General features: G+C 40.3%; 1 protein-coding gene across 1 annotated transcript; it reads right to left on the minus strand.

The window, feature by feature from the left end:
- Positions 1 to 3,292: 3,292 nt before the first annotated feature.
- PLA2G12A (phospholipase A2 group XIIA) lies at positions 3,293 to 24,667 on the minus strand. Its single transcript, XM_024741901.1, has 4 exons — positions 24,234 to 24,667; positions 6,980 to 7,056; positions 5,608 to 5,773; positions 3,293 to 3,567 (listed from the first exon to the last, which is right to left on the minus strand). The coding sequence occupies exons 1-4, from the start codon at positions 24,436 to 24,438 to the stop codon at positions 3,449 to 3,451; spliced, it is 567 nt and encodes a 188-aa protein (XP_024597669.1). The 5' UTR covers positions 24,439 to 24,667; the 3' UTR covers positions 3,293 to 3,448.
- Between the last annotated feature and the right edge of the window lie 177 nt (positions 24,668 to 24,844).

Here is a 24,844-nt window from a genome sequence, read left to right on the forward strand (position 1 = left end):
GATGTTATTCCTGTTTTGTACCAGGATAAAATAATGACCATTTTGACCTCCTGCCAACCTTGTACTTCTATAAGTACTGACAGAAATATCACTTTTTCATTCTAGGGGGAAGTAGTTATAAGCTAACAAAACAACTTTTTAATTAGTACTACTAGTCTAGACTAGTCTAGGGGGTCACTGAAGGAAATCCTGCTCAAAAAATGTGTTTGCCCTCATATTTCAATTCTGTCTTCCTTACTTCTTTGTGCCTCAGTTTCTCCACCTATGAAATGCATACAGCTATATCTGTCCCTGGAAGAGGTGTGTCAAAAGACTTTAAAAAGACAGGCATTATTTGAAGGCAATATAGTTTTATTATTTTAAAATATCAATATATGTCTTGCAAACAGCTGCTAAAAGCTAGTTTTTGGGGGGTGATTTTGTTTTTTAATTTATTCTGTGGATAAGGAAAATACCATCCTTAAAGCTTAAATATATGCCCTGTCGTACAGAATTCGAGTGAAGACAGTACAAACTTATCTTCAGCTTAATATATATACACATAATTACAGATATGTACATGTACATGGGTTAATATACACATATTTTCTAGCTCTGTTTGCTGGGAGGGTCCAGAAGCAGTGATATCCCAGTAGAAACAAGCTATCCAGTGTCCAGATCTTGGTTTCTAAGTTCCACTGTATACCATTCTTCAATAAAAGGAACCTTTGAAAAGAGGCTGATTCTAGGGCTGGGGCTGGGAATATATAACATGAGCCTGAAGCAACTTTCCTACTTTCTTACCAGAAAGGATGGAGATGCTCAGAAGTCAAAAGGATGGTACAGGTCAAAGACACACAGAGTCAACCTGATGTAACTCGCAAAGGCCAGGCTGGAACAATTTGTAAATATGACCCACAGTACAAAAGAAATAGGCACGAATCCATACTGACACAAATCACTGAATAATAAACGGGTGTGGGGAGGGGCGGATGGTGACAAGAATTTCAAGGACTACAACAGATACGCCCCCCTCCCAGGAGGCGGAATATAATCTTGCCCACCCCTCGCCTCCCACAGACTGGACTTGGTGACTGGTTTGCAAAGAACAAAAGCATGGAATGGGAAAAACAGTAGCTTTACAGTGGAGGAAACTAACAGACACTACCTTAACCAAATGTCTAGAGTTTACACAACATCAAGTTGATAGCAGTCAACTACCGATATGATTTGATAAGAAGAACCACTCACCTCTATGGTTTTCTTCCTAAAAATCCATAACCCTAGTCCAAACATGAGGAAAATGTTAAGACTAACCCAAATTGAGGGACACTCTACAAGACACCTGACCAGTACTCCTCAAAACTGTCAAGGTTATGAAAAACAAGGAAAGATGAGGAACCGTCACAGACTAGAGGCTAATTAGACATGGTGTATCCTAAAGTGGATCCCGGAAAAGAAAAGAAAAACGACATTAGTGGAAAAACTAGTGTAATCCTAATAAAGTCTAGAGTTTCGTTAATAGTAATTACCAATGTTGGTTTCTTAACAAATGTTTCGTGTTTATGTAAAATGTTAACATTAAGGGTAAGGAGTATAACAAGAAGCCTCTATACTATCCCTGCAACTCTTCTGTAAATCTAAAATTATTCCTAGATAAGTTTTTAAAATTTGAACATAAAAACTGCTTCTACTGATTTTTGTACGTAACTTATGACCATGAATTAAATATTTTACAAAGACATTCTGACTTTGTCCTCTTGAGAAAGCCAATGCTGCCAAGAAAATGCATCAATTTATTACAAGTTTAAAGTTACCTGGAGCCCAATTTGCTTACTTAGCCCTGAGGGATACACTTGCCTTGTCTAATAGAGGACACATCTATTAGCAGAATAGCTGCCACCATCTCAGTTTGGAAAGCCATCAGGTTCTCAGCCAATAACATATATTCAAAGTTAGGAATGTGGCCCTTTTTCCAGAACATACTTTTCATTCATCCCGATTCTGCCTGTATTGATTTAGAAAGAGCCACTTCTGCTGGTGCTGTCTTTCTCTGACTTTCCAAGCAGTTCATCTTAATAACTTTGGCCAGAGATTACCCCAAAAGTATACATGGCTTGGGATCTTGGGCTAGGGAAAGTCGACAGCCAGTGGTAAGCAAAGAATGGTAGAGGAACACAGCTGAGCTTTCCAAGGGGTTGAAAAGCTTTCAATCCTCACAGACATTTTCAGAGGCAGTTGAAGTTCTGGGCTTTGCTCTTAAAACATCTGTTAATAATTTTCTATAAAAGATAGTTCTTTGGATCCTGCTTTTCCATCCCTTTTGACTCCACAGTTAAAGACTTAAAAAACACAACAATATCAAAAACAATTTTTATGAAGGCCAATATTAGTAAAACGTTTACAGTCTTTTAAAAATATCCCAGAATCTACCAAGAGTAAGTCCTAGGGAGTAAACACCAAAGCATGTATCACAGATAATGCTCTGATGTGCATATTAAACAACTTTTCATTTGTCTCATTAAATCCATCTTTTCTCCAATTTAGGCAAAGTTTATAGCAAAGTGAAATGAAATTTGTCATCAGTGGTTCATAAAATGGGATGGCTATGCTTCTGAATTTTGTTCAAGTCACCTTCTAGGCACTTATTAATACCTAGATATCCTAGTTTTGTTTCCTCAGAGGTCCCAGGAGATGGTTCCAATTTTACAAGAGAAACAGACATGTCCTTGTAACTAGTCCTGTCATTCATATAAGTGTGGCTTATTCATATGCTCAATGGGCAATGGAAAAAACTGTATGTGTTAATTAAAAGAGCAAAAATAAAGTCAGATCTTTCTCGGCATAAATGTATATTTTAAATTTTACAGCAAACAAACATACTTTTTTTTTTTTTTTTTTTTTTTTTCTCACTGTTGTGGCCTCTCCCGTTGCGGAGCACAGGCTCCAGACGCACAGGCTCAACGGCCATGGCTCATGGGCCTAGCCACTCCGCGGCATGTGGGATCTTCCCGGACTGGGGCACAAACCTGTGTCTCCTGAATCGGCAGGCGGACCCTCAACCACTGCACCACCAGGGAAGCCCAAACAAACATACTTTTAAGTGAAGATTTCCCCATATTTCCAAATAAGATACTGTTGAACATACCTTATAATGAATTTTACATTTGACCTTATTTTTTGATAAATATAGTTGTGAAAACTGAGTTAGACTCTTTCTTTTAAAAAATTCTCCCTTAACATGCACCTCTTCCTGTGATTGTCAAGACAATATGGCACACTAAGGCAGCAACATCCAGGAAGATAACCTGCATTTGTTTCTTTAGTTTGAAGTTTTAATGTCAAAATAAGGTCTTAAAATAATCCTTTCACAAAAATAAGGCAGCTTTATGCTGTGAAAACATTAGCTCTTTGTCAAAGGTTATGCTCTTCTGTCCTCATCTGCTGTCACCACCTGTCAGCATCTTCTTTAAAGATCAGTTTTTTCTTCGTAGCGACACCTACATGCGGCTCGTTGGCTGTCCAGGTACGGCTTACAGCCTAAATGTATAACACTGTCAAACAAGAGCTCCACGGTGCTTTCACATGCTGCAACGTAAGAAAGTGCCATTACTGTTAGGCAACTGCAAAGCATCACTCTCTCTTCACATATATTACGTGTTTCAGCACAATGTCAGGCACAGCCTTAGTGGGTACTTACACCTATTTTAGGTGAAAGTCTTCCCAATCCTCGCAAACTAGTAACATATATATACAAAGACTTTCCGTTTCAGCCTCTCTACGTGTATCTACTTTTTCTTTGCATGCAACTATTCAAACCAACTTTCTGTACTAGACAGTGAGTCTCCCTCAATAGCACTGATCAGTTCATCACTGTTAATTTTCCTTTTATATGAAAATATCACTAATAGAGATGCCTGATAACACTCTTAAGTTTGCACTTTAAGGAAGGACTGCTAGGTGCAGAAAAAAATGAAGGTTAAACATAGAGAAACTTCAAAACATTTAATTATAGTCAACAGCTTTTAATGATCACACATAATTTAATATGCTTAAAGTATTAAATGGACCCCAGTCTCTTTCTCTGACCAATATCCAAATTTGGCTTGGAAAGGGAGACACAGGAATCCAAGATGTTTTTCCTCTGGTGGGGTTTCTTAATTATTTTGAAAGACTATAAAAAAGATAACAGATTTAACTTTTCTTATTCTAAGAAACCTGGAACACTCAGGTAAGATTATCTTAATATACTATACTTACAGAGACACAGCACAGAGTGGCGTTTAGTTATCCAAATACTTCTAGTTTCCAATATTCATGTTAAGAAAGAAACTTTTCATTACAAAATCTTGGCATTTTCAAAGTTTTCCAAAAGGCTGTGCCATTAAGGAATACAACCAACCACAGAAGTGTAAAGGTTATGATTACTAAATAGGAGACTGCAAGGAAATTGCTAACAACATTAGCATATCCTTAGGTCAGAAAACAGGAAACACATCTATCTGTGCTTCACCTGGACAACTAGTTTACCTTACCCAAAAGTGTTCAAAGGGATTCAGAGGTTTTGAGTTCAAGCCTCACCTGGAGCAGAGATTTCCTCCTTGTTATTACTTCCTAGTTATTACTAGAATTTCAGAATAACACCTATAATATGAGACTATTTGGGGAATACTGGAATAGACAGAAAACAAGTTTTAAAGTCCGAAGTATGCAACTTGGGACAAGTTACTTCTTTCTGAACCTCAGTTTCCTGCCTTTAAAAAGGGGCATAATGCCAACTAGTACTTTGGGTTTCTGTGAACATCAATGAAAACATGTCTCAAGTATCTAGCACAGTATCTTATGGAAAGTGCTTAAAAATGGTAGTTTCCTTTCTTGACCCTTCTTACTGCCCCTCCTCTTCTGATTTCAGTGTATGGTACGTTCTTTGGCTTGACAGTAAAGAAATCTTGTTAACTACTAGTATTTGTACAGTAATGTGTATTTCTACAAATATTTCATTTTACCCTTACGACAACTCTACAAGATGGGTATTACCGTTCTCATTTTATAAATGAGGACACTGAAATGCCTATTACCTTTGCTGACTGTGCTTTGTATCCCTTCACTGCAATAAACATCACTGTGAGTATGACTACATGCTGAGCCCTGTGAGTTCTCTTGGCAAATCACTGAACCTGGGTGGGGGGTGGTGGTGGTGGTGGTGGTTTTGAGGACCCTCCTGACACAGATACATATGAAGAGACAGAGTTAAGACTCAAATCTTCCAGAACTTCCTACTCCAAATCCAATGTGCTATACTCCGAACTTCACTGGATCCAGAATTTCAAACTTCAGGCTCTGGGTAATTAGAACTATACTACAGGGTACAAGATTTTGGATGAATTCTTCTCTAGCTCACACACCCTCCTCCCAAGGTTTCCTAACACTTCTTGCTTCTGTGATTGTAAACCATTTTAGATGACAAAATCACTGACTTCTCATCTCAGAAAATTGAAGGGGCTGTTTCACCACAGATAAGATAATACATAGTGAAAGATTTCTATCGCCGAATCTTGTACTAACACAAAAGCATCTAATAAATCTTTGCAGACTGCACTTATCCCCATCCCACCGAATCAGCCTTACCTTGCACATGCTGAGCTAGCCCTAGTGTTTTCTGCACATCTCGGCAAATCTTGGAGAGGCAATATTGAAACTCCTCATCACAGTCGTTTTTGCTTTTGCCGCAGGTCTCATAGCACCTGTCGTGTTGGTTGCAGCACTTTGTCAAGGAAGGGATGCCAATGTTAAGCTGAAAGAGACATTTGGATGGATGACTGCTGATGAAATTCAAACCTTCTCTGAAGTAGCGCATCAAAGAAACTTACAAATCAAAGACAACACTGCTATATAGATAATTTCCAAAATTCGTTTCTGCCTCCAAATGCTTTCCAGGTTAGATATCTCTCCATTACCCTCACTTGCACCCACCCATGTTACTCCTTCCTCTCCCTCTCAGCCATGCCTCAAAGCTCCCTATTTTGCAATGTTAGAGAATTCGCAGTCATTTGCCCGTAGCAAACGCAACTTCCAATTGTCCAAAACACAAAACATAATTTTAAGAATAGAGGGCTTCCCTGGTGGCGCAGTGGTTAGGAGTCCGCCTGCCGATGCAGGGGACACGGGTTCGTGCCCCGGTCCAGGAGGATCCCACGTGCCGCGGAGCTGCTGGGCCTGTGAGCCACGGCCGCTGGGCCTGCGCTCCACAACGGGAGAGGCCACAACAGTGAGAGGCCCGCGTACCACAAAAGAATAGAAAGATAAAGCTAAGAGCTTTAGAAGACTTTTGCAGGGGCTATGCAAGTATGATTTTTGGATATTCCAAAGTATTTTGCACCTCCTCCCTCAGTAAAATGTACTTTATATGAAATGTCACCAACAACTTCTAAGCTCCTACAACTCAAACTTTGTTTTTGGTTTTTGTGGTTTAATCTTTAAGTGTTCATCCATTCCCTAAAGACATTATTCCTTCGAATCTGTAATTATCTTTAACTATTTTAAATAACTTTATATGCAAAACCCTTGTGTCCAGGAATCACTTTCATAAAACATTTTTCTCCCATAATACTGGCTCAGATTCAGCCTCCCTTACAACAAATACACAGCTATCCCACTTAGCCTAGTTTTAATATAGAAAATATTATGCTTTCCTGTCCTTTTTCATCCTAAGTAGTGTGACTTCTCTACTCTAAACTTTTCAATCATATCTGTGACATGAGGAACTATCATTTAAATGGTATTAACATCTACAAGATTAAAAAATAAAACATGGCTTTTACTCCATTTAGTTTCATTAGGACTTATTAAATGTGTTTTAGCTATAAAAGAATATAACAAACCTGATCACTATTACAAAAAACAAAATTACTTCTGAGCCTGAAAACATACTGATGGTTTATCAAGAGTATTACATAGCCTACCAATCATAAAAACTTATCAAATAAAAAATAATATTTACATGAACACCAAATAGTGGGGAGCCACATCCATTCGGCGGGGAGGGTTTATATCCATAACGTGGAAAAGGCTTAGATCCTATAAAACATAAATGGTATCATAATTAATTTTCAAATATGTTAGAAAATACATACACAAAAAGGTCTACAATGTGCTAGACTAGCCCTGGAAATATTTGCTATTTGGATGCTAACATAAGTGAATATGTGTTTATTCGGATGATCATTAAAAATGCTCATTTGTCTACCAAATTATTTTTACTTCTCCCGAAGCAGAATATGTACAAATGTGTACATGTACGCATAGATGGCAGTTCATAAAATATTATGCTGGTTCATAAAATGTAATTATATTTGCAAGCCTACACCATACAAACATGTAAATCCTTATTCTGGACTTCTGTCAATTTCAGAGGTTACATGCCAGACTGGGTCCATATATATGAAACATAAATCCACCCTATCTTACTGTACATTCTAATGCTTATATTTTTAGGTTAAAACCTACAGGCAAGAACTGTATCTTCCCATCCTCACTCAACGCTCCATTGTACACAAACCTCAATAACCATTAACTAGAGTCTAAAGCTAAGGAAGACAAGGTCACCTGATCATTTAATTACCTTAATATCATTATAAGACATTACAGGACCATTCTAGCCCAGACTCCAACCAACCATTTCACAAATATACTCCTCCGTCATCTAAGGAAAAAGGCAAGAAACAAAGATAGCTTGGGAAACTATTACTCCAGTTATACTCTCCTTAATAGCACCAATAGTTCAGTAACAAGGAGAAAGATGACATTATCAAAGCAACCTTAAATGCTGGAAGATACTTCAGAAATATCTCTCCTCATGTAATACAGAAATCACTTCAATATACCGAAGAGTCTTTGAATGTTTCCCACAATCCTATAGTGTCAAGAAACAGCCTACTCCATTGTGGCCTGGCATTAACAGTTGAGTTCTTTCTTCTCTTTTTCGTGTAAATTCTACCCGTAAGCAATCCTCTGCCCTCTGGGGAACACAAAGCCACCCAATTCCCTATTTTACATGATAATCCTTTCAAACACCTGGGGCTACCATTTACCTTCCACAAATAAAATACCCCCAGTTATTCCAAATACCACCCCACATCTGGATACTTAGGAGAGACACAAAGTATTCCACCAACTTTCATTCAATTAACATTTATTACTAGGAGACTTGAAGTTTGCCCTCCAAAAGTAAAGTGAGGAAGAAAAAAAGCAACCCTTCCAGTAGTCAGCCATCAAAATAAGTAATCCACTCAAAGTAATGAACTAAAAATGGTTTAAGTGAGCTGCTAAGACTCACATGCTCAACTGAGGTGACCAAGTAGAGCCTCAAGAGAGCATAACTTCAGGGCCTCCCTGGTGGCGCAGTGGTTGAGAGTCCGCCTGCCGATGCAGGGGACACGGGTTCGTGCCCCGGTCCGGGAAGATCCCACATGCCGCGGAGCGGCTGGGCCCATGAGCCATGGCCACTGAGCCCGTGCGTCCGGAGCCTGTGCTCCGCATCGGGAGACGTCACAACAGTGAGAGGCCCGCGTACCGCAAAAAAAAAAAGAGAGAGCATAACTTCACGGAGATATAAAGTTCCACCCAGTCTGAAGAACAATGTGTACAAAAGGGAATCGTTATGATGGATCTAGAAAAGAGGAGGCCAATGACAGAAGTTTCTCTAGCACTGTCCAAGAGGAGGGCTGTTCCTGGGCCCTTGGAAGATGAAGGTAGATGCCTCAGGCTATCACAGATGAGTCACTGTGATCCTTCAACTCCTGCTTTTAGTTCTTCACTCTTAAGAAAACTCTTTATGATTTGGCATTCCACTTTAAAGGGCCTACAGAGAGGATATTCTAACTATCAATACTTAGATATCTAATGGGCACCTCAAACTTAAGGTGTATCTCCTGCCATTCACCCCCAAACCTGCTCCATCCACAGTTCCCTCTTCTCAGGTAATAGATATCCATCCTTCCAGGTGCTCAGGGGAAAAAACCTCAGCCATCTTTAACTCTCTCATTTTCTTATATCCCACATCCAATTCAACAGCATATCCTGTTGACTCTACCTTCAAAATATTCAGAATCTAACCACTTCTCACTACCCCCACTGCTACCATCCTGCTCCAAGTCACCACGGATTACTGCCATAACCTAACTAGTCTCTTTGGTTCCCCCACCCAGCACCACCTCTAGCTACGGTCCAATCTCAACACTGAACCTGAGTGATCCTATTAAAATATATGTTAGATTAAGTCTTTGCTCTACCAAAATCCCTCCAATGGCTTCTCATTTTATTCAGAATAAAAGCTGGGACTTCCCTAGTGGTCCAGTGGTTAAGACTCTGCACTTCCACTGAGGGGTGCGCGGGTTCGAACCCTGGTTGGGGAACTAAGATCCTATATGCCATGATGCACAGCCGGAAAAAAAAAAAAAAAGGCCAAAAGTCCTTTCAGTGCCTATAAGCCCTATATAATGGCATCTCTGACCTCATCTCCTTACTGTTCTCTCTCCTCTGCCTTCCTTCCTCACTCCATTCCATCACATCTGACCTCTTTGCTGGGCCACAGACACTCCAGCTCTGCTCTTGCCTTAGTGCCACTGAAGCTGCTACTTTTCTATGTGGATACTCGTCCTCCTGACATCTACATACTTCATGTTCGAGGCCTTTTCTGACCATACCATTTGCAGCACATATGGCCTTCTAACATATCACTAACCTATTCTGTTTATTATCTGTCACCCCATATTAAAATATAAACCCTTTGAGGGCAGGAATTTTTGTCTATTTTGTACCCCCAACGCATAGAACAATGTCTGGCATATAGTTAGGTTCTCAATAAATATTTGTTGATGAATGAATGAATGAGCAGAAGACTTGGAAGCCTAATATTCACGGCAGTTATAATACTCATTATAAATAAACTGGTACTGCTGTTTACCCTTCAGTCTCTTTTGAGTTTGGTGAGCGTTCATTAGCCTCCAAGGACTGATCACTTCTAGTCTGTCACATCCAGAATGTGGCACCCCAAACTGAACACCATTAGGAATGATGGGTGTATTTTGAGCTGGATAAACTACTTGTACTAATATAACCTAAGACAGCATATGTTTCAGCTATGTCTCCATGCTAAAATACAGCACAGGACTTCCCTGGTGGCACAGTGGCTAAGAATCCGACTGCCAATGCAGGGGACATGGGTTTGAGGCCTGGTCTGGGAAGATCTCACATGCCGCAGAGCAACGAAGCCCTTGTGCCACAACTACTGAGCCTGCACTCTAGAGCCTGTAAGGCACAACTACTGAGCTTGTGCTCTAGGGCCTGTGAGCCACAACTACTGAGCCCGCATGGCACAACTACTGAAGCCCACGCACCTAGAGCCCGTGCTCCGCAACAAGAAGCCACTGCAATGAGAAACCCACGCACCGCAACGAAGAGCAGCCCCCGCTTGCCATAACTAGAGAAAGCCCGCGTGCAGCAACGAAGACCCAATGCAGCCAAACAATAAAATAAATAAATAAATTTAAAAAAATAAAACAAAATACAGCACAATAACAGTAGAAAAAAAGTTTTTTTCTAAAATGAACTTTTTAACATCTACTGCTAGAGGCTCAGCACTTCTGCCATTCAATTTTTGAGCCTAAAACACTAAATTATAAAACTCTTATCTTGTTAGGTTTAGTTCATCATTCAGGACCGTTAAGCAGATTTTAAATGTAGAGGTATTCACCCAGTGTTACTTGTTATACCCAGATATTCACAAACTTGAGACACTGATTTAACCAGGACAGAGACCTGCAACACCCTGCTAGAGATGAGCCCTCTCTACAAGAAGCCATGACGTCATTGACCCAACCCTTTGGGCAGACCACTTAGCCAGTTGTGATTTCACCTAAATCAAGTTCTGTCCAGCCTACACTTTGCATGGGAGTATCATGAGAGACTAGGCATCTGATCTACCCTACCATGCTAGAAACCTCTTCACTGAAAGGGAGGAAGGCTGGATCAGCATTATATCCTTGGGGAAGCCATTCTAGCTCCTTGAAGTTCTCTCTTGTCAAGGGTTTTAACAATCAACTGTCTAAAATGTTCAGAAACTCATGTAGCAAGAAATACTAAGCAGTGAGTCACATTTATAGTCTGAAAAAAGTACAATAAATATGCCAAAGAGTGTTCAAAAAGTCTGGAAACAGAAAAAATAGTGTATTTACTATACATATTTTTTTCAGGTTAACAACTGGACTTTTTGCTTTAAATTTAGAAGCATATCACCTTAAAAGGTGCCTGGAGACTGAAGCAACGCATATCAGGCATATTACTTGAATATCCTGTTTCCAACTTTGTGGATACCCCATACATTCCCCCTGCCAGTCTCCAGATTTCTGGCACTTATCTCTTTTCCATGAGGATCAAAGATTACCATCCTCAGACAACTGCTACAGGCCTAGAGTTTTAAAGGCATGTGGATGTCTAATCTCTTCTTCTCAAGTGTCTCCTTTTCTTTTTTTTTAACCAGAAAGTTATTTCTCTCAATGTTATACAACAGTAGCACTTCTATTTTCCCTTCCCTTTGATTTTTATATAAACCCATGCACTTTCCTTCGATTTTGAGTCTATAAAAACATTTTTGAACATGCTAATGTGTACAACGATAGCGATACATACCTGTGTGCATATGTATTAGTATATACAGACATTACCTCATTTTGTAAAAGATAATTACCTTTGAATGGGAGAATGATTAGAAGCAAATGAAGTCAGAGAAAACAAAACAAAACAAAATATGCTTATTGTAAGAGAATAAAGAGGAAAAGAGTACAGAGAAAATCAGCTGGCAAAAATGAAAATGGAGGCAAGGATAGAAGTAGTAGTCATCTCAGCGCTAGTGCTTAAAACTGTCCTAAGAGAGAAGCTGCTAAAATGGAGTAATAAAGAACCTAGACCTACTGTATGTGAAATACTAGACAATAACACCATGAAGTAAGTGCTGGTAAAACTGGCTCCCCAGTGTAAGTGGAAAAAGGGGCATGTATTTCTTTTGAAGGAACCTACTAATATCAGTTCCTCAGAGAGGCCTTTCTTACTTACTCTATTTGGAATAGTGCCCCTTCACTTTTATATCCATTCCATACACCCATGGTTGGTTTTATTTTTCTTTCTAACATTTATTAACCAAATTAACATAATTAGTTTCTATGGAGACAGCAATTTTGTCTTGCTCACCTAGAAGATGCCTGGCACAAAGTGGGTGCACAGGAAATCACTGGATGAAAAAATGAGAAGCATTCCTTGCTGAAATTAAAATATTCTTTATCCACAGCAAAACATAAAACAAAACAAAAACAAAACAAAACAACCCCCCCCAAAAACCCCAGAAAACTGAACTAGTTTCCTGAAATTTTTTACAGTGTTTTAAATTCTAAATTCATCTTTATGAAATAATTATTTCTGAACAACTTACATAGAAGGTTGTTTATTTAAGATTAAGTTGATATGGAGTAGGTTGAGAGGAGTGAGGACAAGGTAGCAGAGCAGAAGGATCTGAGCTCACCCTCTCTCATGAAAACACCAAAATCACAACTAACTGCTGAACAACCACTGAAAAGGACTGGAACCTACCAAAAACGATATTCTACTCCCAAAGACAAAGAAACCACAAGAAGGTGGTAGGAGGGTGCATTTACCATACAATCAAATCCCATACCTGCCAGGTGGGTGACCGACTAACTGGAAAATAATTATATCACAGAGGTTCTCCCACATAAGTGAGAATTCTGAGCCCCGGGTCAGGCTCCCCAGTCTGGGGGTGTGGCATCAGGAGGAGGAACCCCCAGAGCATTGTGCTCTGAAGGTCAGGGGGGCTTGACTGCAGAAAATCAACAGGACGGGGGAAAACAGAAAGGCCTCTCTTGGAGGACACACACAAGGCCTTGGGTGCATGGGGACCCAGGCGAAAAAGCAGTCACTTCATAGGACCAGACCTACCTGCTGATCTTGGAGGGTCCCCTGGGGAGATGGGGGGCACTTATGGCTCACTGTGGGGACAAGGACACTGGCGGCAGAGTTATTTGGAAGTACTCGTTGGCATGAGCTGTCGTGGAGACCACCATTTTGATGCCAAGACCTGGCCCCACCCTTCCCCGTGCTGGGAAGCCTCAGGCCAAACAACCAACAAGGAAGGAACACAGCCCTACCAATCAGCAGACAGGCTACTTAAAGTCTTCTTGAGCCCACAGCCGCCTCTAAACACACTGCTTGACATGGCTCTGCCCACCAGAGGGACAACACCCAGCTCCACCCACCAGTGGCACCAGTCCCTCCCACCAGGAAGCCTGCACAAGCCTCTTAGACCACCCTCACCCACAGAAGCAAGAGGAGCTACAATCCTGCAGCCTGTGGGACCGCAAACACAGAGAGTGAGACAAAATGAGATGGCAGAGGAGTATGTTCCAAACAAAGGAAAAGATAAAACCCCTGAAAAACAACTAAGTGAAGTGGAGGTAAGCAATCTGCCCGAAAAACAATTCAGAGTAATGATAGTAAAGATGATCCAAGATCTCAGAAAAAGAATGGAGGCACAGATCGAGGATATACAAGAAATTTTTAACAAAGAACTAGAAGAATTAAAGTACAAACAGAGTTCAACAATACAATAAATGCACTAAGAAATACATTAGGGGGCTTCCCTGGTGGCGCAGTGGCTAAGAATCCACCTGCCAATGCAGGGGACACGGGTTCGAGCCCTGGTCCGGGAAGATCCCACATGCCGTGGAGCAACTGAGCCCATGCGCCACAACTGCTGAGCCTGCGCTCTAGAGCCTGCAAGTCACAACTACTGAGCCCGCGAGCCTAGAGCCGGTGTTCCGCAACAAGAGAAGCCACCGCAATGAGAAGCCCGCGCACCACAACGAAGAGTAGCCCCTGCTCGCTGCACCTGGAGAAAGCCTGTGCACAGCAACGAAGACTCAACACAGCCCAAAATAAATAAATTTAAAAAAAAAAGAATTTGGATTTAAGTCCTGTTAAAAAAAATACATTATAAGGAATCAATAGCAGAACAAATGAAGCAGAAAAATGGGTAAGTTAGCTGTAAGACAGAATGGTGGAAATCACTGCCATGGAACAGAATAAAGAAAAAATAATGAAAAGAAATGACGACAGTCTCAGAGACCTCTGGGACAACATTAAAGGCATCAACTTTCGAATTATAGGGGTCCCAGAAGAAGAAGAGAAAAAGAAAGGGTATGAGAAAATATTCGAAGATATTATAGTTGAAAAGTTCCCTAACATGGGAAAGGAAATAGTCAATCAAGTCCAGGAAGCACAGAGAGTCTCATACAGGACAAATCCAAGGAGAAACACGCCAAGACACATATTAATTAAATTGACAAAAATTAAAGACAAAGAGAAAATATTAAGAGCAACAAAGGAAAAGCAACAAATAACATACAAAGGAATCCCCATAAGGTTATCAGATGATTTTTCAGCAGAAACTCTGCAAGCCAGAAAGGAGTGGCACAACATATTTAAAGTGATGAAAGGGAAAAACATACAACCAAGAATACTCTACCCAGCAAGGCTCTCATTTAGATTCGCGGAAGAAATCAAAAGCTTTACAGACCAGCAAAAGCTAAGAGAATTCAGCACCACCAAACCAGCTTTACAAGAAATGCTAAAGAAACTTCTCTAGGTGGAAAAGAAAAAGCCACAACTAGAATCAAGCAAATTATGAGCGGGAAAGCTCACCAGTAAAGGCAAACACACAGTAAAGATGGGAAATCATCCACACACAAATACGATATCAAAACCAGCAATCGTGGGGCTTCCCTGGTGGCACAGTGGTTAAGAATCCACCTGCCAATGCAGGGGACATGGATTCAAGCTCTGGTCCAGGAAGATCCCACATGGCGCAGAGCAACTAAGCCTGTGCGCCACAGCTACTAAGCCTGTGTTCTAGAGCCCATGAGCCACAACTACTGAGCCCATGTGCCACAACTACTGAAGCCCGCATGCCTCGAGCCCATGCTCCACAACAAGAGAAGCCACCACAATGAGAATCCCGCGCAATACAATGAAGAGTGGCCACCACTCACTGCAACTAGATAAAGCCCGTACGCGGCAACAAAGACCCAACACAGCCAAAAATAAATTAAAAGAAAAAAACAAACAAAAAAACCCAGCTGGGCTTCCCTGGTGGCGCAGTGGTTGAGAGTCCGCCTGCTGATGCAGGGGACACAGGTTCGTGCCCTGGTCTGGGAAGATCCCACATGCCGTGGAGCGGCTGGGCCCATGAGCCATGGCCGCTGAGCCTGCGCATCCGGAGCCTGTGCTCCGCAGTGGGAGAGGCCACAACAGTGAGAGGCCTGTGTACCACAAAAACAAAAAACAAAAAAAACAGCAATCGTGAGGAGAGTACAAATGCAGGATACAGGAAATGCATTTGAAATTAAGAGACCAACAACTTAAAACAATCTTGTATATGTATAGACTGCTATAGCAAGACCTCATAATAACCACAAACCAAAAATCTACAATAGACAGACACACATAGACAAAATAGGAATCCAAACACAACATTAAAGATAGTCATCAAGTCACAAGACAGGAGAACAAAAAAGGAAGGGAAGAAAAAAGACCTATAAAAACAAATCCAAAACAATTAACAAAATGGCGGTAAAAACACAGATATCGATAATTACCTTAAATGTAGAGGGATTAAATGCTCCAGTCAAAAGACACAGTCTGGCTGAATGAATACAAAAACAAGACCCATGTCTTGAGGCCCACTTCAGATCTAGAGACACACACACACTGAAAGTGAGGGGATGGAAAAAGGTATTCCATGCAAATGGAAATAAAAAGAAAGTGGGAGTAGCAATACTCGTATCAGACAAAACAGACTTTGAAGACTGTTACAAGAGACAAAAGACACTACATAATGATCAAGGGAGCAATCCAAGAAGAAGATATAACAAGTATAAATATATATGCACGCAACATAGGAGCACCCCAATATATAAGGGAAATGCTAACAGCCATAAAAGAAGAAATCAACAGTAACACAGTAATAGTGGGGGACTTTGACACCCCACTTACATCAATGGACAGATCATGCAGACAGAAAGTCAATAAGGAAACACAGGCCTTCAATGATACATTAGACCAGATGGACTTAATTGATATTTATAGAGCATTCCATCCAAAAGCAGAATACACATTCCTTTCAAGTACACAAGAAACATTCTCCAGGATAGATCACATGCTGGGCCCTAAAGCAAGCCTTGGTAAATTTAAGAAAACTGAAATCGTATCAAGCATCTTCTCTGACAAACTATGAGATTAGAAATCAACTACAAGAAAAAAACTATAAAAAACACAAACATGTGGAGGGTAAGCAATATGTTACTAAACAACCAATCGATCACTGAAAAAATCAAAGAGGAAATCAAAAACTACTTACAGACATTATGAAATTATATTCATATAATTATATGAAGTTATACCTATTGGTTTATACTAAAGGAAACTATGACCACTAAAAAAAAAAAAAAAAACCTACAGACAAATGAAAACAAAAATATGATCCAAAACCTATGGGACACAGCAAAAGCAGTTCTAAGAGGGAAGTTTATAGCAATACAATCTTACCTCAGAAAACAAGAAAAATCACAAATAAACCACCTAAACGTACACCTAAAGCAACAGAGAAAGAAGAACAAACAACCCAAAGTTAGCAGAAGGAAAGAAATCATAAAGATCAGAGCAGAAATAAATGAAATAGAAATGAAGAAAACAATAGAAAAGATCAATGAAACTAAAGGCTGGCTCTTTGAGAAGATAAACAAAATTGATAAACCTTTAGCCAGGACTCATCAAGAAAAAAAGGGAGAGGACTCAAATCAATAAAATGAGAAATGAAAAAGGAGAAGTTACAACTGACACCACAGAAATACAAAGGATCATAAGAGACTACTGCAAGCAACTATATGCCAATAAAATGGACAAATTCTTAGAAAGGTACAATCTCCCAAAACTGAACTAGGAAGAAATAGAAAATATGAACAGACCAATCACAAGCACTGAAATTGAAACTGTGATTAAAAATCTCCCAACAAACAAAAGTCCAGGACCAGATGGCTTCACAGGCGAATTCTATCAAACATTTAGAGAAGAGTTAACACCTATCCTCCTGCAACTATTTCCAAAATTGCAGAGGAAGGAACACTTCTAAACTTATTCTATGAGGCCACCATCACCTTGATACCAAAACCAGACAAAGATACCACGAAAAAAGAAAATTGCAGGCCAATATCACTGATGAACACAGATATAAAAATCCTCAACAAAATACTAGCAAACCAAATCCAACAATACATTCGAAGACTCATACACCATAATCAAGTGGGATTTATCCCAGGGATGCAATGATTTTAATTCTGCAAATCAATCAGTGTGATACACCACCATTAACAAACTGAAGAATAAACACCATGTGATCATCTCAACAGATGCAGAAAAAGCTTTTGACAAAATCCAACACCCATTTGTGATAAAAGCTCTCCAGAAAGTGGGTATAGAGGGAACATACCTCAACATAATAAAGGTCATATATGACAAACCCACAGCTGACATCATACTCAATGGTGAAAAGCTGAAAGTATTTCCTCTATAATCAGGAACAAGAGAAGGATGTCCACTCTCACTACTTTCATTCAACATAGTTTTGGAAGTCCTAGCCATGGCAATCAGAGAAGAAAAAGAAATAAAAGGAATCCAAATTGGAAAAGAAGAAGTTAAACTGTCACTGTTTGCAGATGACATAATACTATACATCACGGAAAATCCTAAAGACAACACCAGAAAACTACTAGAGCTCATCAATGAATTTGGTAAAATTGCAAGATACAAAATTAATACACAGAAATCTGTTGCATTTCTATACACTAACAAAAGATCAGGAAAAGAAATGAAGGAAACAATCCCATTTACCACTGCAACAAAAAGATTACCTAGGAATAAACCTACCTAAGGAAGCAAAAGATCTATTCTCTGAAAACTATAAGATGCTGATGAAAGAAATTGAAGATGACACAAACAGATGGAAAAACATACCCTGTTCTTGATTGGAAGAATCAATATTGTCAAAATGACTATACTACCCAACGTAATCTACAGATTCAATGCAATCCCTATCAAATTACCAATGGCATTTTTCATGGAACTAGAACAAATAATTCTAAAATTTGTATGGAAACACAAAAGACTCTCAACAGCCAAAGCAATACTGAGAAAGAAAAACGGAGCTGGAGGAATCAGGCTTCCTGAGTTCAGACTATACTCTAAAGCTACAGTATTCAAAACACTATGGTACTGACACAAAGACTTACAGATCAGTGTAACAGGACAGAAAGCCCAGAAATAAACCTATGCCCCTGTGGTCAATTAATCTATGACAAAGGAGGCAAGGGTATACAGTGGAGCAAAGACAGTTCCTTCAATAAGTGGTGTTGGGAAAACTGGACAGCTACATGTAAAATAATGAAATTAGAACATTCTGTAACACCATACACAAAAATAAACTCAGAATGGATTAAAGACCTATATGTAAGACTGGAAACTCTTAGAGGAAAACATAGGCAGAAGACTCTTCGACATAAATTGCAGCAATATCTTTTTGGATCCACCTCCCAAAATAATGAAAATAAAAACAAAGATAAACAAATGGGACCTAATTAAACTCAAAAGCTTTTGCACAGCAAAGGAAACCATACACAAAATGAAAAGACAAGCCCCAGAATGGGAGAAAATATTTGCAAATGATGTGACCAACAAGGGATTAATCTCCAAAATATACAAACAGCTCATGCAGCTCAATAAAAAAATAACAACCCAATCAAAAAATGGGCAGAATATCTAAATAGACATTTCTCCAAAAAGCACATGAAAAGATGCTCAACATCACTAATTATTAGCGAAATGCAAATCAAAACTACAATGAGGTATCACCTCACAGTGGTCAGAATGGTCATCATCAAAAAGTCTACAAACAATAAATGCTGGAGAGGATGTGGAGAAAAGGGAACCCTCCTACACTGTTGGTAGGAATGTGAATCAGTACAGCCACTATGGAGAACAGTATGGAGGTTCCTTAAAAAAAACTACAAATAGATCTACCATATGATCCAGCAATCCCACTTCTGGGCACATATCCGGATAAACTCATACTTTGAAAAGATACATGCACCCCAATGTTCACTGCAGCACTATTTACAATAGCCAAGACATGGAAGCAACCTAAACGTCCAACGACAGATGAGTGGATAAAGAAGATGTGGAACATATGTACAATGGAATATTACTCAGCCATAAAAAAGAATGAAATAATGCCATTTGCAGCAACATGGATGGACCTAGAGATTATCATACTAAGTGACAAAAGTCAGACAAAATGATACAAATGAATTTATTTACAAAACAGAAACAGATTCACAGACTTAGAAAACAAACTTATGGTTACTAAAGGGGAAAGGTGAGGGAGGGATAAATTAGGAGGTTGGGATTAACACATACACACTACTATATATAAAACAGATAAACAACAAGGACCTACTGTATAGCACAGGGAACTCCACTCAATACTCTGTAATAATTTATATGGGGAAAGAATCTAAGAATAGATGTATGTATATGCATAACGAAATCACTTTGCTGTACACCTAAAACTAACACAACATTGTAAATCAACTATACTCCAATGTAAAATAAAAATTAAAAAATAAATAAAAGAGTTAAAAAAAGAAAAAATGGTTCAGTTGATATGGATACCATGATTACAACTGTATTCATATCATTTTAAGTGTTGTTATAAAAGGTGTTATAAGCCACTGATCATTAAAAATATTTAGCATTTCTACTGGTGCCAGTTTTTACTAAGTGCTATGAACCAAACTGTGTCCCCGCCAAAATCATATGCTGAAGCCCTAACTCTCAATGTATTTGGTGATAGGGCCTTTGGTGGGTAATTAGGGTTAGACGAGGTCACGAGGGTAGGGCCCTCATGACGGGATTAGTACCCTTATAAGAAGACGCACCAGAGAACTTACTTTCCCTTCACCCGCTGCCCCTACCATGCAAGAAGGCAGCTGTCTGCAAGCCAGGAAGAGAGCTCTCACCACAGAAAAGTGTTGGCTAAACCTTGATCTTGGACTTTCTAGCCTTCAGAACTGTAAGAAATAAACTCCTGTTGTTTACATCACCCAGTCTGTGGTATTTTATTATAGCAACCTGGGCAGACTAATACACAAAGCAAGCAAAAACTCAACAGTAGAAGAAACAACATCAGAGTCAAACCAAAAATCCATGATGTGCTGGGGTCACCGTCCCCTAGAATTTGTAAGCAGAAATTACAAATTACAATCTCTTAGCTTTTCTGTACAGAAGCTAAGAAAAAAAAATGAGATAGGAATAAGAGTTTTAAAAACAAACCAGGGACTTCCCTGGCGGTCCAGTGGTTAAGACTCTGCCCTTCCACTGCAGGGGGCGCAGGTTTGATCCCTGGTCAGGAGCTAAGATCCTACCTGCCACAGGGCGCTGCCAAACAAAACAGAACAAAACAAAAACCAAATCCACTACGTACAACTACATGGAAACACTATTCATCGATTTCACTTTCTGACTATGCCACTGCTCTTATCTTGATGCTTTATATTCTATCATCTGTATGGGCAGCTGAAATCTATAGATTCTCCTGGACTGAGACAATGATAGCTCTTTTCTACATATTTTTCTTAATTTGGTGTAAATACCTTCAACAGACCAATTTCCTTCACCTGAAAGACACTGAAACAGATGAGAAGCATGAGGGGAAGCCTGCTGGGTCACAGAGAGATCTTATCACTGTGTTTTGTATGAAGCCGTACAGAATTCCAACCTGCTTTCCCAAACACCTGAAACTTTAAATTCCTGATTATTAATCTCCAAAGGCCCTTATGCTACTTTATTTTTCTAGTACATTCACTTTCCTATTTTCCTCAATCTCCAACACTTCTATTCCCACCTTCTCACTCAGCTGATGACCTCGATTCCTACTTCACTGAGAAAACCAAGGCAATGAGAGGATAACTTGAACACTACCCACCTAACCGGCATCTGTGCCCATATCCTCTCTGCTCTTGGCCAATCTATTTATGTACTAGAACTCACTCCTCTCACCTAAGGACATGACTCCAATAATTCTCCTTCCTCTCTCCCTCATTAGTGTTTTTACTCTCTGCTGAATCATTCTCAAAAGCATACAAATATGCTGTTATTTTTCTAATGAACCGAAAACTAGTTTTTCCATGTTCACCACCCCCACCCCACCCCCGCTTTCAGTTAATGGCAACTCCATCCTTACAATTATTCAGGCTGAAAACTTTGGAATCCTTTTTTAGTTTACTCACACCTTCCTTCTAAGCCATTAGCAAATGCTTTAGGCTCTTCCTTCAAAATATACCCCAAATCCAACCACTTCTCACCACCTTTATTGCTACCACCCTGAACAAAATTACCACGTTTGGTCTGAATTTTTGCACTTGTCACTCCGCCTCCATTCTTGCTCCCCCACCTCTCTCGACCCTTTTTATTCTGAGCACAACAGCCAAAGGGATCCTGTTAAGATATCAATTACTGAATGAATTGAATACTTATTCATAATCCTAAAAACATTTTACAAGCCAATTTTGTTTTCTATTTTTCAAGGAAATTGGAACATTTTCTTCCTCAATCTTTTCTGCTGTCAGCGAGAAAAAAGTTAAAAGAAAAAAACAGTGATCATTAAATTTGCTCCCCTACATAACTTTATTTCACTCTCCATAAAGCCTTGTTCCCACCCTAGGGAGGATGGCCAGAAGGAGCGAGTCTCCATAACGCTGGTCCTTCACTAGAGCAAAGATAAAAGAATGCAACAAATCTGCGCCCTTTAATCCAACACCTCTCCCTCCGTTAAGTCTTTTTTTTTTAAGGCTCCCTTGACCTCCTTACTGCGACTATTAAACACCCCTTCATCACCATGCTCCTTTAATTTTGAGATTTGTCTGTTTCTGTTTGGTTCTGATTTGGTCACTAACATTCCAAAACACAGGAAAGGTTGAGATAGAGTTCCAGGGAGACTTCTCAAGTAACAGCAATTAAAGATCAATCTTCATTATGTTGGAATTATCAACACGGTGACTTGGAACCACGGTCCTATGAGCAGACAGTACTTACTAAGTACTAAAAGATTTTCACTGAAGCATACCGTTTCCTAAATTCTCGAGTTCATTTGTGTTTTTTATGCTGGAGACCTTGCTCTAAACTCCAAATGGTAAATTTTGTGAGGCTTGTGGAAGAGAAGAGGATTAAGAAAAAGGAAAGATTAGAATAATATTTTTAATAAGAATAGTATCCATTTAACTTCAGAGATATTTTAACTGTAATAAACTAAACTAAATAAACTCTAGAACGCTTGACTCATAATAAATTTATGAGGACTGATCCTTCCAAGTCTTTCCTATCTCAGTAAACGGCAATTACATCCTTCCTCTGGCTCAGGCCAAAACCTTCAGAATCATCCTTGACTGGCATTTCAGCTCTGGTCCTTTACACTTGCTGTTCCCTCTGCCTGGATTGTTCTTTCCCTAGATCATCACAGTGCCACCTTCCCCATTTCAGATTTCTTCTCAAATATTATCTCATCAGTGATATTCCCCCAACCTATTTAAAAGAGTAAACTAACGCCTCCCAATACCGCCACTGACGGTTCCCCTGCTGTACTGTTCTGGAAGCAATGGCCCACTTCAGATCTACACACACTGCAGATCTGGCTTGATTTACTTATTCTTTAGCTTACTGTCTCTCCCCACCAGAAGGTAAGCTCCATGGACAGAAATTCTGTCAGTTTTGTTCACTGCCAAATCTCCAATTGGTACAATGCCTGACACATAGCAGGCACTCAGTTATTTGTTTAATGAATGGGGATGACTAAGTAAAACTAAGTAAAACTATGACATCTGCCTCAGGAAAGGCAACCATTTAATCTTCAAATTACTCACTTATTCCTCCTAACAAGCTCTACAAGGACAAAAACATCCTTCCTGATTGAACACCGGTGGTAACATTTAGGCATACATTTAAGAAGGAATGAAATTTAGCAGTTCATAGCATACAAGATATAGTTCATTCTTTACCTCCATTAACAGAAAACTAGAGATCATGACCACATGTTGCATCACGTTTTCACATGACAGAGGTCCCTTTTCAATTCACCTACATATAGTCCAGTTTTACCTCTAAAGTCCTTTAGTTCCCTATTATTTTGGGCTGCCAAGCATTAAATTCACTAGGCCCAAACCTTGTCCACTTTTATCGGAAACATGATCTCCCAATTACTTTCTTAGCATTTTGAAATTCAAAAAAGAAGCCCAAGTACTTTGTCTGAACTATTACAACATCTAAGCATTCAAAAGAGTCAAGCGCTTCAAAAGAAAGATCTCTGCCTGAAATACTAAGTTATTAATCACCAACAATGCCACCAAACAAGTTCTCAGATTCAAACAGAATTAAAGTTTAAAAATATGAAAACGTAAATCAAAAGAATAATATTAATAGCAACCAACAGTGAGGAGGCAGCGTCACTGGTATCTAAGGAAAGAAAATTCCTGTTAAGTACTGCTTGAATCATTTCCTATTAGAGTTAATCAGAACTCTTTCTCAACAGTAAAGTACACCAAAAGTCTGTACAAAGGTCGCAATTTATTGTCTGTAGCTTTGCAGAAAAAAAAAAAAATTTAAACCAATTCTTGAGAAAGTTACAAAAGCATGACTTTAAAATTCCTGGTATGTTTTGCGTGTTCAGCTAATTTAAAGGCGCTAAATAAAATCAGTCTGTTTCACTCCATCCCCATGACGCTATGTCACTAAGTTCTTAGGCAACTTTCATGCAATTTCAACAACAACAACAACAAAAGAAAATCAAACGCAACGAAAACAGAACGGAGAGTACGCTCTCAGGCGATCTCTCACATTCTAACAATAGTGGCGTGAACTCGTCAGCAGGTTTCTCAATCACAAGAATGGCACGAATCTAGCGATGGTTAAGTTTTCCCAGGGCCAGAGGACACCGTCAAGGTCTGGCCGGCATCTCACACCTCCACTTCGGTCCCCCTCAAAAGCCCTGAAAGCACGGGCCTCGCAGGGCCTGGGGTTCCCCTCACCGTCATTGCACTTATACTGGCAGAGCCCGTCCTCGCCTCCCAGGAGGTCCAAGGCGGCGTTCAGGTACGTGTCTATCTTGTGAACGCCGTTCCGGATGGTCTTCAGGGAGGCTCTCCAGTCGGTGGTCTGGGCCTGTTCCTGGCACCTGAAAGCGGCGGTCAGGAGAAGAAGGACGGCGAGCACGGGCCGCAGGAGCAGGGCCATCCGTGCAGCGCCGGGCCGTGATAGGTCGCACGGGTCCCCGGAGCCGCGCCCTAGGCAGCGTCCCTCGGGTCGCCCTAGGCAGCGGCGCGGGCCCGGGGCATGGCGACGGCGGCCAGCTCCATGCCCACGCCTCCTGCCCGGCTGGGAGGCGGGCCCTCACCGCCTGCAACGAGCTCCCGCTGGAACACAGTGCCTCGGCAGAGATCAGGGAGCGGCACACCCACCCACCTGGGCGGGCCGCGGCTCCTGTGCGCCTGCGCCAAGCGTGGTGCGTCAGAGGCGCGGGGTAGGCGGGCCAGAGCGGCCGGTGCGTCCCTCCCACCCACGTGGTGGTCGCGGCGCGCCCCTGAGGCCGGCTCACTTGGCCCTCGTTAGTACTACCTTAGGGGTTCGTTGTACTAACTAA

This window comes from Neophocaena asiaeorientalis, unplaced genomic scaffold (genome assembly GCF_003031525.2).
Source record: "Neophocaena asiaeorientalis asiaeorientalis breed wild unplaced genomic scaffold, Neophocaena_asiaeorientalis_V1.1 scaffold534, whole genome shotgun sequence".
NCBI classification, from domain to species: domain Eukaryota; kingdom Metazoa; phylum Chordata; class Mammalia; order Artiodactyla; family Phocoenidae; genus Neophocaena; species Neophocaena asiaeorientalis.

Excerpts from the sequence above, each read along its gene's own strand:
- PLA2G12A (XM_024741901.1), bottom strand. The coding sequence starts at position 24,438 with ATGGCCCTGCTCCTGCGGCCCGTGCTCGCCGTCCTTCTTCTCCTGACC. Across the intron at positions 7,057-24,233 it reads CCAGTATAAGTGCAATGACG|GATCTAAGCCTTTTCCACGT; the intron begins GTGAGGGGAACC and ends TATGTTTTATAG. Across the intron at positions 5,774-6,979 it reads CCCCACTATTTGGTGTTCAT|CTTAACATTGGCATCCCTTC; the intron begins GTAAATATTATT and ends TGTCTCTTTCAG.